Source organism: Ischnura elegans, chromosome 6 (genome assembly GCF_921293095.1).
Source record: "Ischnura elegans chromosome 6, ioIscEleg1.1, whole genome shotgun sequence".
NCBI classification, from domain to species: Eukaryota; Metazoa; Arthropoda; class Insecta; order Odonata; family Coenagrionidae; genus Ischnura; species Ischnura elegans.
The window spans coordinates 117466456-117483636 of NC_060251.1; the positions used below are offsets into that span (position 1 = coordinate 117466456).

Below are 17181 nucleotides of genomic sequence, written 5' to 3' on the forward strand. Positions count from 1 at the left end.
TACTATCCCACCCTTCCTCTACAGACTGTGTACTTCCAATCTCCCTCATGCTAAAATCCATTAGTTCCTTATTTTCTCTCCTCTCTATTCAGAGCTTCTACTTTCAGAGGCGTCGGAACGGGTGGCTCGTAGGATTTTTGAGCACTGTAGGTATTTTTTAGACTAGAGGGTAGGTCATCTAGCGGGGTTATCAAAGATTTAATTGAACGTAGCCTCCGAGGAAATCCGCAATGCGAAATATACAAGAAAGTAAGCTTAGAAGCGTTAACGCCGGACAATAGCGTCATTATTCCCAAAACGCGTGCTCCAGAGAAAGAAAAAATATCAAATATTATTAGTACTGCCAATAAAATCCTCCCGCTGAGTATACAAAAGCCTAGAAAAGAACCAACCGAAACTCTAACTACAATATATGACATTAACCTTGTTGTAGTTAATTGCCGTAGCGTAAAAAACAAGCGCGCCGAAATCGAGCATATTTTTCAGGACGCAGACGTGGTCATGGGGACAGAGAGCTGGCTTACGGAAGATATAAGCGACAGCGAAGTTTTTCCTCCAGAATATAAAATTTACAGATGCGATCGACGCAATAGAACAGGTGGCGGAGTTTTTATTGCAGTTAAATCCCATTTACAAAGCGCCGCCCACGAAATAATTGACAACGAAATTGAAAGCGTATGGTGTACAATTAAACAACGAAACAAAAGGAGTATTCATGTTTGCTCTTTTTATAGACCGCCGAACTCCGAAGTCGATATTATGTACCTTCTAGAAAATCAAATATCCGCATTTACTCAGAGAGACAGTAAAGGTGTAATAGTAATCGAAGGAGATTTTAATCTTCCATCCATAAACTGGGATACTTACACTGTAAAACCGAATTCAAGGAATAAAGAAATCGGCGAGGTATTACTCAACATACTTGCAAATCACTCTCTCGCCCAAGTAGTTGACAAACCTACGAGAGGAAACAAGCTATTAGACCTTTTAGCAGTAAGCGATCCTAAGTTGATAAAACAAGTCTATATTATTGACGGTATAAGCGACCACAGAGTAATCTTTGCAACGTTAAAAGTTGATGTGTCAGCCGTAAAACCAAAACGCAATATTTACCTATTCGATAAATGTAACTTCACTAAATTTGGCGAGATGCTTAATGACTCCTACAAAAAATTCGTTGTTACATCAAATGACCAAAGCACAGATGTAATATGGACACGTTTCTTAGAAATTCTGCGCCAAGGAATCAACGAACATATTCCGCAAAAACTGAAATGTGATAATAAGGAACCTCGCTGGTACAACAACGATGTCAGAAGAGAACTTAGGAAACAGAGAAAACTATACAACTTGTACAGAAAGTCCATCACGTCTCGTAATAAATCGAAGGAACTTGAAGCTAAAGAAAGTTACGCTGCTCAACGCTCAATAACCAAGAAATCAATGCGAAAGTTTAAGAAAAAAGTACTTGGTGAATTACTCGAAGAAAATCCGAAATCCTTTTGGTCGTACGCGAAAAAGCTTCAGGGAAAACATTCAACCGTAGATTCGTTATTTGATAAAGATGGTAAACTTGTCACCGAAAATATTGACAAAGCTAACACTTTAAATGCCCACTTCGAAAGTGTATACACTACTGGCGATACTCAATTCAATTTAGACATCCCATATACTGAGGATTTGATGGAAGAAATATCTATAAAACGTGATGGGATAACTAAACAACTACAATCGATTAAGAATAGTAAATCTCCGGGTCCGGAGGGAATACCCGCGCGTGTCCTCAAAGAGTTAGCTCCACAGATCGCGCCTTACTTAGAGATCATATTCAAGAAGTCACTCTCCGAAGGGAAGTTACCGCCCGACTGGAAAATTGCAAGTGTTACACCCATTTTCAAAAAGGGAAACAGAAATGACCCAGGCAACTACCGTCCAATTTCCCTAACATCAATTATAGGCAAGATACTTGAACATATCGTTGTTAGTAATATCATGACTCCCTTGGACAGACGTAACTTCCTCCATGACTGTCAGCACGGATTCCGAAAAAATAGATCCTGCGAAACACAGCTCGCGCTCTTTCTTCACGACGTTATAAAATCTGGTGAATCGAAAAGACAAGTTGACGCACTATTTCTAGATTTTAAGAAAGCTTTCGACACTGTACCTCACAACAAACTTTTATACAAATTACAGTCATGCGGATTAAACGAAACAGTTGTAAACTGGATACGCGACTTCCTCAGAGATCGTAAACAAAAAATAGTTCTTGACGGAATTAGCTCTGATGTTGTAAAAGTTACATCAGGTGTTCCACAAGGTAGCGTAATCGGCCCCCTGTTGTTCATTATATACATTAACGATCTGTGCTCCCGCATTAGCAGTAAAATACGTTTATTTGCTGACGACGCTGTCATCTATCGCGAAATTAGTGATCACTCTGACTATGGAAATCTATCATCGGACTAAAACAACGTTCATTTGTGGAGTCAAGAGTGGGGACTCGAACTTAATCTGAGCAAATGCATGGCGGTACATTTTTTGCGGAATTCGTCCAACACTAACAATGTTTATGCAGTGGATGGCATTAACATAAAGGCAACAGACGAAGTGAAGTACCTGGGAGTTACGATAACCTCGAACCTCACGTGGGGAACTCATATAAAGAATATTTGCGGTATAGCCCTGAAGAAATTAGGATTCGTCAAGCGTATTGTGGGAAGATTTTCGGATGAGAAAGTAAAATAAAGGTGCTATTTCGCTCTCGTCCGACCGCACCTTGAATATGCAGCGAGTGTATGGGATCCAGTGCAGAAAGACTTAATCCGCGAGCTGAATAAGATACAAAGGAGGGCTGCGCGTTTCGTCAAAAACCGCTACGGGCGTACAGACAGTGTTACCCAGATGTTAAGCGAATTAGGCTGGGAGCCGTTGGAGACTCGGAGGCTGCGCGCTAGGCTTAGATTGCTTGAACAATTAAGAATGGATATATTTAAGAGCGACACAGGGAACATAATCTTAGAGCCACACTATATTTCCAGGTCCGACAGAAGCGATAAATTAAGAGAGATTTTTAGCCGAACGGATAGATATAAGAATTCGTTTTTCCCCCGAACAATAAAGGACTTTAATAAACGCTTGTCCCAACCTCGTTAGAGCACTTTTTTTTTTTTAAATAGCTGTAAACGGCTGGTGTCCTAACACCCCCTGCCACACGCCTTTTAGGCGGCTTGCGGGGTATTATGTAGATGTAGATGTAGATTCCATTTCTTCGACTTCCTAACTTTCATAAGCCTTTTGAATATGACATTGTATTTCATAAGTACTAGGTTGTAATCTGAATCCTCATCCGCTGCAGGGAAGCTGCGCGAGTTTTTCACACTATTCGTAAACCGCTGCCTTACCAGGATCTGATATCTCCCCACATTCTCTAGACTTCCCAGGCGTACCTTCGCCCTTTCCGATTATTCAGCCACTGTTTGTGATGAATAATTTGTTTCTCTTGCAAAATTCTTCTGCTTTCTCTTCCCTGTCGTTCTGCATCATTCTCACTGTCCCTATCTGGGATTTTTCTTCCTCATAGATAAATCTCCCCGGGGTGTTGGTAGAAAAATTGCGTACGCATGGTTTCGCTAGGTAGGGCCTCCTCTGCTTCCATAGCATTGGAGTGTTTTAACCCTATTCCACTCCCTTCCAACCCTTTTCCTTCCCCTGGAGGCGTCGGCGGGCTCCGATCGCGACGCCGCGGCGTCTCCATCCTTTCTTTCTCATCCGTCTTTTTCCTTCCACTCCAGCCCCTCCTCGGGTGTCCTGGCGTATAAGCCTCGGGCTTGGTTCCGGGCCCCGGTGGTTGTAACCTAGAAGAGCTCCCCTTGAGCTCTCATGAGTTCCTGTCGTTCTGCATCCCTAGTCCAAAATCTCCCATTCGTGTTCATTCCTCCCCTCCCCGACTGAGGCGTTCCTGTCCCCCAACACGCTAGTGTTTTCTTATGTTAGGTTAGGGTTGAAAATGTTGCGTCATGTCGTTTTTGGGCAATACCGTACACCTTGTATGGGGCAATACCTTACAAGACGCAAAGTGCACGGTATTGCCCCGCGTTGAACGATAATGCCCCATATAGTATTATATCTTTTCTGAGCAACTTGAACATTAAAATGCTTGCGTGAATTATGAAGGACCTTTGAATGTGCGAGTTGCCAATCTTCCCAAGTACAGGAGAACCTCGATAGTCCGATCACAAGACAGTCGAAACACCTCAATAATCCAAACGTCCTTCAACCGTCGTCGTCAGTGTGCCTGTACTATTCATGTATTTTCATGTATTATTGCTTTAATTTTAGCTCATATTTTAATTACTATAATTTAATCTTTTAAGTATAATAAAACATTTAATCGTAACTAGAAAAGGATTGCATTTAATTTTAGTTTTATGTTAGCTCACTTTTATTACAACTAAGATGGTATTATTTTAATTTTAATGTATGATGGAATAAAACTTTAAATTGTTTTCTCCATCTTTGTTTTCCCCCCACAGTCTTTGCAATATCGTTCATCATCACCATATAGGGGCAATCCCGCACAGAGCTGTATTACCCCAACTGATGTACGGTATCGCCCCGTCACTCGGGACAATACCGATCAGTATCAGTAACCGATCAGGTTTTGTAAAATATTTTGTATAGCACTCAAAGTAAGTTTAATTTACCAAATATGAGGCAAGTGATTGGTGGGAAATCGAATTTCCTTCAAAGTAAGATGATTGACCCTTTTCTTGAAGTTTTCATTTGAAAAATATGAAATAAAAATGCTTAAGTGTATTCTATTACCCTGCTATCCCCTATATAGCCCTATACCCATCACTCCAATAGTCCCCACCATCCTTCCACCTCGCTTCGCATAATCCTAAGATATCTATCCTCCCTTTATCCATTTCCCTTTTGATATTTTCTAACTTCCCTCCCTCATCATTTTTCTCACATTCCACTTCCCTACATTGCCAGCCAACTTCTTCTTCTCCATCTTCTTGGCCTTCTTTTTTCTTTCTTCATTGCTGCTGCTGATGGTGATTATGATAAGTCTCTGCAAGGATTTCGCATGTTGACGCGACCCTTGACGCGACGCGACGAGGACCTCGCCGACGTCGCTGCCGTGAACGACACCCGCCCTTTGCGGACGGGTCCCGTTCGATGAGATTCCGAGCCTCATTTGGTTGTAATCCATGTTTTCAGGGAAGAGATAGTTGGTAGGGTTTCCCACTTCCATTACAACAGTGTTCTTTTACGTGATACCATCACGTGGACCAGTGTTGCAGCAAGGGGGTGTTTTAGGGGATAAACCCGATGAATATTACTTATAGAATAGTCTTAGGAACAGTAAAACCAATTAAATATCCCTCAGAAAGACATTACTCCCACTTTTGAACCATATATCTTGAACATTTTCTTGGGAAGGGCACCCGCACATCCCGTATTCCATACCCCCCAGGATAACTTGCGCCTTAAACCCCCTGAGCCTTAATTCCTAGCTGCGCACCTGACGTGGACTTCCTTTCATCTGGCTCGTACCCTTCGACCTATGGGTGGTCCTACCGGGAATAATTTAGACTTAATTCCGCCAGTGCAGCTCTTAGGGTCCCAGGAACTCGCAAGCCTTTCCACCGCGACAAGGTTATATTTTTTTAATTGTTTGAATTAGTTATCATTCGAATCGATATGGAGTTAAATACGAAGGCTAATTCGGAAATGTTTTTATAAGTCTCATTGGATAAAGGAGGCATTTATGTTCCATCAACTAATATTGAATTCCTATTATTTCTTTGTGCGAGGCAATTAATTTTTCATAATTGTATAAAAATAAAGTATTGGCAATCCTGTACGGTTGAAGAATAAAATTTGAGTATACCTCCCTTGCCAAAGATTAAGTAAAAGAGTATATTTTTTAGAGTTTCATATTTTTAAATGGTTTATTACATATAGCATATAAACAATGTGCATGCCATTCCTAATTCAAGTGATGGTTTCGCAGTTTTATCAATTCAGTGATTAAATAAGGAAAAGATATGATGTATACTTTATAAGATAAGGGAGAATGGATTTTCTTTCAGCATATGATATAAAAATAGATACAATTCTTAGTTAATTACAACCAGAATGAAGAGAAAGCTCAGATTGAGAATCATTCACTTTTCCATAGTATATTATTTCATATGTTTTCTTAAGGGATTATATAGAGAAGTAATTCTTGGCGTATCATGGGTGCGTTGGATTCAAAATGGTGGCTTGGGTGGCGTCTCCGTAGAGTTCGTACACTCCGTAGACCTCCTCTGGGATGTTGGATGCGGCTGGGCCTTGATCGACTCCATTGACGAAGAAGTGCAAAGCTCCAGTCTCTGATCTCATCACTCCCATGCGATCTCCAGGCTGCAATCAAACAGACAAACATTTAACAATCGGGGAATACCCTTATTTTCATTAGAGTGACGTCATGTGGTCACATGGTTTCACATAAATTTCAGCTGACATTGAGATCTTTAAGTGGTTTAGACTCTCAGATCTGTCATATGAGACCGTTTATATTCAATATGAAAGTGATAAACACTGAAAAAATAGTAATTTTTTCTTTGAGAAAATTTTTAGGCTATCTAAGATTAAAAATTGATTATTTGCACTTAAGCTTGGAAACATAGAAGCAATAAATGTGGAGACGATGACGATAAAATCAGTGAGGTTCCCGAATGATGAGGGGTTGTAGAGGCAGTCAGCGAGAGGGCTGCTGTGGAATAAGGCGTGAGGATTAACCACAAGAAGACATTGTCATGTGGTTTTGCAAAGCATCGCGAAAAGTTAGGAATGTTAGTCTTGAGGAAAAAATAGGTGGGCAAAAACTAGATCAGGAAGATCAATTCCAGAACTTAGAAAACACACTGGAGAAAGAAGGCGCTCTAAATCAACTATAAAGACATCAGGAAGAGAATTTTGTTAGGAAAGGAGTCATTCGTGAACAGGAAGGAGCTTATGAAAGGATCGTTACGTAAGAGTTTAAATAAAATGTTCGTGAAGGGTCTGATCTGGAGTGTAGCGCTTTATAGTGCGGGAAAGTATTCACTAAGGAAGGAGAAAGAGAAAATAATGGCGGCGTTCGAGATGTGGGTGTGGCGAAGAATGGAGAATGTTAGGTGGACTGAGATGAGTGGGAGCCACGAAGTGCCAGACATGGTGGGCGAATATTGGCAGCTTGTAGATGAGATACGGTGGATACAAGGTATGGATGGAGCGAGTACGGATTAGAGAAGGGATGTCGAAAACAGATTCGGAGGAAATAATGTAAGTGTACGCGAGGGAGAGGAAGGAAGAGAATAGAATTTTTGGACTGAATGAAATTGAAACTTTGAAATGAAGTTCATGGAAGGAGGGGAGGCTGACAGAATGCGTCTTAAAAATAATGAAAAGCTGAACTCAACCATTCGGCAAATGTATTCGACTCATATATACCTGATAATGATCCTCAGGGAAAAATTTTTGCTTTGCAACTGCTTTGGAACCCTATTGAAACTGCTTTGGAACACCAAAATCTGCATTGGAACTGCTGTGAAACTCATTTTCACTCATTTGTACCAAAAATTAGAAATATGAAGACGTTTGTAACTCATTTGTGATCCCCTTTGGAACTCCTTTGTACAGAGTGTGTTCGTTTGGAACTACTTTTGAACGATTCGGCAGGATTTCCAGACGTCATCATTCGTATTGTAACTGCTGTGTACGGAGAAATGTCATTTGGAACTCCCTTTGAACGAGATGACAGGATTTCCCTGCGTCATCATTCGTATTGTAACTGTTGTGTACTGAGAAGATTCATGTATAACGGCTTTCCATACGTTTGTAATTCTTTGTGAACAAATCCATGCGATTTATATACGTCATCATTTGTTTTGGAACTGTCTTCTACGCGCCAACATACCATGGCCAGGTTCAGTCTGATTCGTTTGGTCGAGAAAACGAAAATTCTTTAATGTATGCAATAAAAATGCATTAGTGGTTTAATAAGAAATAATCGCAAGTCAGTTAATAGAAACGGAACTCCCAAATAATCACTCGAATTAGTTTAAAAATTATTCTATTTTCCTTGTGGCTTAAATCGTATCTTTGGGTCCGATTTGAAATGCGACAAGATTATCTTCACTACGTACCGAGAATTTTGGTTGCGTATAATAAAGGTATTCAATAACAAATTCATAGCGCTCGCGTTTTTTTGCGTTTCCAAGTATATTATTATCGTAAAAATTCAATGTCTATACTTTCAAAGTATAATTCGCAATTATAAATATTGCGATTTTTACGGCATATTTGCAACCTTTTCTTTCATTGCTTTCGTTCTTTGATATTACCGGAAAAGTAGTATTTTGCATAGATTAGTATACATAAAACCATAGAGTAAGTATATAATATGCTTACTCTATGATAAAACATACCGATGTATTGTCTTCGCGATCCCTTGGAAATGGTTTATGTCCATATTTGGATCCGTATTTAAGGGCTGAATTTTTTCGCCATGAATCCCTCCTTCGAAAATATATTTCAATGTCGAGGTTGACAAGTTCGATTACCCGGAAAGGCCTTTTTTCGCATTTCCCATTGCATTTTCAGATATTTAACATGACGGTTTTCAAGAAAAAATATCCAGAAACGAAGGCATTTCACTCAAAAATGGACACTGAATGATCCACACCAACCACGTAAGATCGGAATTAAGCTCTCGATAAGGACTTTCTTGACCACCAAAGTGACTTACCCCTCACTCCGCAATATGAAAACATAAAACTTGTGTTCAGCTTGTCGAGCTTGAAGGTCTTTCGTTTATGACTAATGCTTTGCAAAGCATTGGAGCTATAGTGAAATGGCGGCACTGCCGCACTTCAATTCGTAATATTCATCTTGCCTAAATATCCGAAACAGACTAAAATAAACTTCAAGAAATTTGAGTACGCCATCTTGAACTGCTACAAAGCAGGTGGCATGGTGTACAAATGAGTTCCAAATGGGTGTCCAAGTGGTACAAATCAGTTTCATAACGGATGAACGAGTGGTACAAACGAGTTCCAAAATTTAAATCCAAATGAGTACCATAGCAGTTTCCAATGGAAATCCAAGGCAGTTCAAAATATGTTACAAATGAGTTGATGACATGGTAGGACGCTATGACGTCATGAACTGCTGTGTACCGTGTTTCAATTCCACAGTAGTTCAAAAGCACATACAAATCAGTGGTACAAAGCAGAAAGATGACAGTTCCAAATGACTTACACAGCAGAAAATTTTCCTTGAGGAGGAGCTAGAAATGAATTGGTGCTCCAAAATAATATTCTCATTGTCACACAGAGGAATGTTCATTCTCAATTTCACATGCAATTTGAGTTGGATTATTCAGAGAGTACTCGATTTTCGTATTTTGTAGCACATAAAATGTTTCTGCAACGTTGCGATACATTTCTTCTACCAGAGGACATTCGTGACCATTCTGATCTCTTCCTATGTTTGCTCATGCATGCCGTATCAATTATTCAAGTGTAAATGAAACACACTCATCCACACGCATACACACCTGTTTATAAAATGAAATGTCTATATAAATCATTCATTAGAATAATGGATATTTACCTTTAAATTGTAGATGTTAGAGGTGGTATATTTAGGAAATATTACCACATTGTTGCTCCATACATCAGGCCCATAGAACAACCATGTTCCAGACCTAAAGGATGAAAAGAAATAGTGAAAAAAATATATGTAAAAAATAGTGACTTCATTATCATTTGGCTCATACAATTCAAATCAGAGAGAAAATATGAAGATAAATAAATTGCAACCCATGGGACTGTTTTTTTAATTTTTAAATGAATTTCTCATTTATTCCTCTTTTCAGCATTGTCTATTTTAAATATACGTATACATGGGAGTCGACCATGCTGGGAGTGTGCGGTAGGGCTGAGCGAGATTCTCGACCACCCGAAGAGTCTTGACGGTCTTGGCGAGAATTTCATTTCTCGGCATTGTCGGGACGAGACTCGGAGCGGCGCGGAGTCTCGCCTGGGTCGAGAGTCTTGACTAGAGTCGAGAAGTCTCGCCCCTACGAGATTTCTTGACACCCGTCGAGACTCCCGGCTCCTCGAAAAAAAACTATTTCCACTTTAAACATTGAAAATAATTTAGCAAAAAGATTATTTAAGTCATCTTATATATTTCCAAAAGTAAAAATAGTTGTAATATAAAATTGACATTAACAACTTAAGCATATTTTATTATTTAATTAACTAAAATTGACAGGTAACTATGAACCATAGTTGCCATAAATAAACATTGCAAAAAGATACATAAAATTCTATAGAATTAGACTATGAAATCTTATTTTTTGTTGATTTACCAGTGAATGTTTCTTTTTTATTATATTTATATTATAAGAAACATTGATGTAACCCTTTAAAATGCCTATGTATCAAAATTGTATGCTCAATTTTATTTTAAGCGCTGATAATGGTTCGTAAATAAACGGAAACGTCGGCAAAATTTACATTTCAATTTAAAGACCTAAACTCCAAGACTCAAATTTTATATTAAATATTGAGGTCAGGAAAAAGAAATAATTTTTTTTGAAATCCCTCGTTGGGAACTATTAGCATCGTGCACAATCTTTTAAAAATTGGATGCAGAGGGTAAATCATTAAATTAAATATATATAATATATATATATATATATATAAATAGTTCAAGTTAATATCGATAAACACAGAGACACAAAAAAGAAACACTCACATTGAATTATATATATATATATATATATATCCTCCCACCGACTCCGCCCTCAACCTCCACACCCTCGAATTGGCGTGCATTTGGCACTTTCAAGCCAATAGTTTCCCGGGTTTGAACGTTGCATCCTAACCCCTATTCCTAACTCCCCCCTCCCCATACACCTCTCCCCTTACCCCTCTTTTTCCTTTTTCCAACCCTCTCCTTTCCTCACCATTCATTCTTCAGCTGACGAAGAAGCCGGAAGTGCTTCGATAGCTTCAAGTTTATTTATCCAATGTGAGTGTTTCTTTTTTGTGTCTCTGTGTGTATTGACATTAACTTAAATTATTTATATTACGTGCCACGTGCATTTCGGATTTTCCAATACATTGTATATATATATATATATATATATATATATATATATATATATATATATATCCATAAAAGTCGTAAGGGATTCCTTAGTAAACTCTATTATCGACTGATTGAGGTATTAATCGGAAATTCGCGCCTTGCCCGGGAGTCTCGACCGGTGTCGAGAAATCTCGAAGGGGCTAGACTTCTCGACTATCGTCAAGACTCTCGACCCAGGCGAGACTCTCGCCGCGCCGAGAGTCTCGTCCTGACAATGCCGAGGAATGAAATTCTCGTCTCGACCGCCGAGACGAGACTCTCGCACAGCACTAGTGTCCGGACGTACTTTATACTGGATTCAACTACTCCTCTGCGCTCTTCTAAGCGAACAGCGCAGCGTTCCATTGTTAAGAGTTTACTACGCTGTTCACACGTCTGATTCGAGCGTTAGAGTCGACTGTTATAGCAGTGAACATCGGCATACAAATTATGTTCTGATAAAAATTTTAATCAATTTTAAAAATGGATTATAACTGTGAATACGATACATGTTTTCAAATTGGGTGGGGAATGTGTAAAGATTTTTGGCGTGAAAAGATGGCCAAATAAGGGGACATAATGTATAAGGATTCCAATTGGTCAATCTCCAGAAAACGTACATTTTCTACAGCCAAGACAAAATAAATTTTTGTTTATTGAGAACAAAAATTGTGTAATTACAGTTTGCCAATCATACAATCTAATGACGTAACTAGTCATAGGTTAGGTATCACCATGTCCGTTACCATCTGTCATGTCCAAGGACTGCAGATTTAACGAACATGATGTCCACGGACATGGCGATTTCCTCTAAATTAAGTTATAGTTGGGACTTGATATAAGTAAGGGCACTGTCCTTCCTACATTGAACTAGCATTTTATAGCTGCAAAAGCTATCTCAATTGTAATTAATAAATAGTTTACTTTTACTAATGTTTACCCGTCTACGGACATAACTGATGATCTTGTCTCTTTCAAAAAATTGAACGAAACTTTTTCTTCCAGCGTTAAAATGTTCACTAATGCAAGTATAAACTCTAAAAACCCAATATAGCTGACAATATCTATCTCTACACACTTGTTGTTAAGGGCTGCCACCATATCCTATGAATAATTCCCCCTTTTTCCTGTTTGTCCACGGACGTTGCATTTTTCAGTAGGACAAATGTTTTTTTATTTTATAATAAATATTATGTAATAAAGGAACCCAAAAAGACTACATTGGAATGTTAATATTGTTTCAACTTGTTTAATCATAGATTTTATAATAAATTATTTACTAAAAGTTGAATGAACTACAATAATCACCTCTTCGAAAATCTATGTGAGACAGTCCACGGACATGACGAATCATAGTCTGTGGACATAACATTTGGGGAATATAATTTTTTTCTTTTCTAATTTGTCACTAAAATTAGTAAAAGGGTACATAAAATAATATTTCACTTTATTTTTGATTTACCAGTTTTGGTTTTTTTATGGCAGTCCATTGACATAATTTTGTACGATTCACAGTGGGGCCAAATGCTTAAAAGATGGTCATAATTATTTAATATCATGTAATCTGTTTGAAATTTGGAATACTAGAGTTTTCGTGGTCGCTAATTCCGAATATGATATTGAAATATAAAGAGAAATTATGTTTTGCCAAAAAAATTGTAATTTTCGCAAAAATAGGACAGTAATTGTTGATTGTTTCCAGTAAAAAGGGGGGAATATTTTTCATGATATTAGTTTACGAATATGAAACTGATTTTTTAAATTATTCTTTCCTGAAATACATATGCAAAGCTTTTAGACAATCGATTAATAATTTTATGAATTATTTTAAATAAATAGCATCATTTTCTATCTACTTTTAATTTTCAAGCATTCTAAACGAATTAATTTTTGATATTGTTACATGTGTCTAAACGCACACGTTATATTATATACTTATGGCTTAAAAATATATGCTGGAACATAATAAGGTAGCCAAGAAAGTTACATAAAACATTACTGTACACCAGTCAATCTGCAGAGAATATGAACAGGCCCGCGACCATTTACTTAGACAAACGCAAAAATTATCCAAGCACAAGTGCATTATATGAATAAATCCACTTATTTTTTAAAATCTTATGTGAAAACTAAAAAAATAACTTAAAACCTGACTTAAAAATCTTTATGTGAAAATATAAAAAGCTAACAAACACATTCACATAATACATTATTAAATATTAGTTTCCAATCTGACTCCGTTCCATCCAAAGAATCATCTTCCGATTTCGATGAAGATACTGATTCTGTCAGGTAGGATTCATAAAAAATATTCATGGCCTCGGAACATAATACTTTCGATGACTTGGACCGCATCACAGTCTGACTTACAATAATCGAGTCGGAATTATATATAAATTCTCACGAACAAGTCCACAACAGTTTTTTTTCCTCGAGCACTTTCGGGTAAATCTTCCCTGAATTTCCTCAACAAGTTGTTGTACGCTTCCTGCGCTTTCTCTGACATTTGTCCAACTGGTAACAATGCATTTTTTGTGACGTCCCTTTCGTGCAACAGTATTTAGGGTAAATATCGTTGGCATACAGTACCAGGGATATAATTCAACAATAGCCGTGCTGTTCAGATGGAATACTCTTCGCAGATATCTATATTTAGTCTATAGCCAGAAGACAGAACTTGTAAAACAGTATGAAATCTCCGAAGAAGCTCCAAATTGAGGCCTGTTATATTGACGGAAATTTTAGAGTTCTCTAGCTGTGTTGCCGTCATTACTACTACCATACACCTGCTTTGGCGGGTCGACTATTAAATTAAGCTCCCTTTTAAGCCCTTCCCGTATCCTCTTCTTAGGCTCCTCCACCAATTCTTTAGATTTTGTATTGCAGATCTGCCAGGTTTTAACTTCCATTCTAAAAGCCACTTGAAAGCAGCATTCGAAAATTCGAATCCATCCATGAAACGTGCTCAAACCACATTAGGGGTATAATCCTTTAGCGATATTATAGCTTACGTATTTCTTCATTAATTCACGAAGGTGCGGGTTAGGGCGGTCAATTTTTTTTGGTTTCATAGCTAAGAGTTGTGGCTACAATAATATATGTACACAAAAGCACTGCTGGGCTCTGCTATATAACTGAATGATGTTCGCATTTTTGTTTTTTAATGAAAAAATGTGTAATTTACAGGTTAATATTTATGTTAACAATAATTTTAATGCTGTTTCAATGATATAATTAAAAAAGCATTTAAAATCTATTGCGTTGCTGCATCGATTCTACTTTTTAAATTTAAAATTTAGCCAATTGAGTAGCTGTAGAGCGGTCTTACAGATCGGAATATTCTAAAGCGAGAGGGAGTTGACTCAACTCAGCAAAGCACCTGTCACTTTGCAAGTGATATTTACGAAGATGTGCTTACTTACTTGCTTTTAAAATTAATTTCTCAACGGCTCAAATAAGTGTCTTCCCAACCGTGATATGAAAAAGCAAAACTCCGAACTTTTATTTTTCTAATTATGACCACCTTTTATAGACTTGGCCCCACTGCACGATTGTGGGAGAATGATCCCAGTACATACTTCAAGGTGTTCATGTGTTCGGGGATAATGGGGTCTCCTGGCTTGTGTATGGTGACTCCAATTCCGTTTGCGTATCCTTTGGATGTTCCCCTCTTGTCCATTCTGACCTCAAACAGCTCACCGGACCTCAACGGCCTGCTCGTCAACACGGGTCCATGGCCATCCACCCTGAAATAATGTAAAGGGAAAAAGACATTTAACATTGAGGAGTTATGCTTTCCTCCAACAAAATAAAACGCCGGCATTACCGTAGAGGGTTCTGCATTGAATGTTGGCGCTTCAACGCGAAACCAGCATCAGCCTGTTCATTTAGAGGCATTTTTTTGGTCCGCTATATCGCGTTTTTCGCCGTGTTTTTCGCAGATTAAATGTGAATTTTGCTGCGATCCGAGGCTACATAAATGCTATGTATGCACGTATGAGCTTTCGTTTGGATATATCTATTATGAGAGCCATTTTATTTCTGCTTTGCACGAGGTAGAAGAACATAGCGGTCGGACTGCATTACCGTGCAGCTGGTTTCATTAGCCAACAATGGAAGGAATAGCGAACCCTCTTCAACATCTGCTGGGACAATTACCGCCGCACAGTGGGCTGTAATCAAAAAAAGCTGGACAAAACCTCGAAATCGATTTTTTTGAGTGCGGTAATTGAAACTTCGCACAGTTGTTATCAATACATTAGCGCATTTTTGACGCAAACAGTCTTTCATAAGTTAAGTTTTTGAAGAAATTACTTTGTATTATAATACTATCATACTCCATAAGTTTTTCTGTATATGTGGTGTAAATATCTCGAGTAACTTGGTGATCGTTTTTTTCATAATCCTACAGGAACACAAAACTTCGACAGAAACAGGGTCCGTCATTTTGTATCGTATCGGCCACAAATAATACAACTGAGTCGTAAAAGTTACCAAGAATTAACAATAATAAACCGCATAATAACATTGAAATTTTTTCTAGTGAATTACTACAGAAGATGTGGCATTAGTTTTTACATGCTGAATTTCGAAAAAGATTCAATGAGGGCAATTTTTGCGAAATTTGTTCAACTTTGAGGCCAATTAATTTCATTTAAAAAATTACCTATGAAAATTGGTTTGAGTCAAAAAATGCACTGATGTAATAACAATAACTGTGCGAAGTTTCAATTTCCGTAATAAAAAAATCGATTTCGAGGTTCTGTCCAGCTTTTTTTGATTTCAGCCCACTGTGCGCCGTTCGTAATAAATATCATATCATAGAGGAACACTAAATAAAAAATGACACTCACTTATTAGACGAGTGGAAATAGGAGTGTAAGAGGTGGGGGACGTATATGTGAGTGTAATAAAAATAATGATAGAATACTTTGAGACACAATGTGCCTGGAAAGAAGAAGAAGAAGACGTTATTGTGATAGAAATATCGTTTCGGAATGGTTCTATTGAAAAAAAACTCAATGTAAGCTCATCAATTTACAAATGTGTTTCAATTCCACTAAAGTTAATCCAAAAGAACTCTATATTAAATGTGCTGTTGGTATCTAATACCTAATAAAATGATTTTCCATGTACCAGATATCACTTTTAGTCATATGGATATCATTTAAAAACAGCTATGAGCTTTGCAATGGCAATACCTACTTCAATTTAACCACGGTGTAGCCTTTGTTAATGAGTGCTGTATTCGGTCCAGTCATGTGATGGAACTTGAGCTGATGGTCAAATCTTTCTCCAGAAAATGGATCTGGAAATAAAGAATAAGTGGTGAGATTAAAAATACTATATAAAAGCAGTAGTTTGTTTCACTGCTTTGCCAATTACAATAATTTCACTCACGCCAATGCAATAGGTACGCAAATGAAGTGCTATTGCTGTTAGGATTGTTTATTTATTTGTGTGTTGAGTGGTGAAAGTTTCAAATGGGTACTCTACATAACAATTATTCAGAACGTTGCTTAAAAATTATACATTTAAATAGCATCTTCTGCTGGCAATTCCTTAGCGACTTATTGATGAACTGTATATTCCCTTAATTTTATGTGTACTTTTTGGATTGGCAGCGTTAAAAATTAAAAAAGAAAAATCCTCATCCATATTCTGCTGACCTACCGTTTATCTTATATGTTTCTTCCTCAATCAACTACTCGTGAATGCTTTATTTATCACTAATACTTAGTGTTATTTTCTGCAAGTATAGTAACTCGAAGGTTTTTGAAAAATTTGCGAGTCTCGCAAGTTTTCCTCCTTTTAAGGAAATAGCTCCACAAAACTGCATCTTAAAACACAACTTAAGTATTTCCTTGGAATGCTTTCATAACGAGAGTAACGACTTCTCTCCCTTATACTCACGAAAGAGGCAAAGACGCTTACAGCAAAAGGTCTCCCGGAACCTAAAAGTGACGTCACGACGGTGTCGAACAATAACGGCGCGTTTTC

The 17181-nt window shown here is 37.8% G+C and overlaps 1 protein-coding gene across 2 annotated transcripts in view; it reads right to left on the reverse strand.

Moving 5' to 3' along the window:
• Nucleotides 1-5934: 5934 nt before the first annotated feature.
• The window catches only part of LOC124161574 (neuralized-like protein 4), a 33560-nt gene continuing 22313 nt past the window's right edge, over nucleotides 5935-17181 (reverse strand). For both annotated transcript variants that reach the window (XM_046537953.1, XM_046537952.1), the window contains 4 exons: nucleotides 16387-16489; nucleotides 14760-14927; nucleotides 9655-9748; nucleotides 5935-6420 (listed from right to left, as the gene is read on the reverse strand). In XM_046537953.1, the coding sequence (XP_046393909.1) occupies nucleotides 6250-6420; nucleotides 9655-9748; nucleotides 14760-14927; nucleotides 16387-16489 (536 nt within the window). In that variant the 3' untranslated portion in view covers nucleotides 5935-6249. The remainder of the gene's footprint in view (nucleotides 6421-9654; nucleotides 9749-14759; nucleotides 14928-16386; nucleotides 16490-17181) is intronic.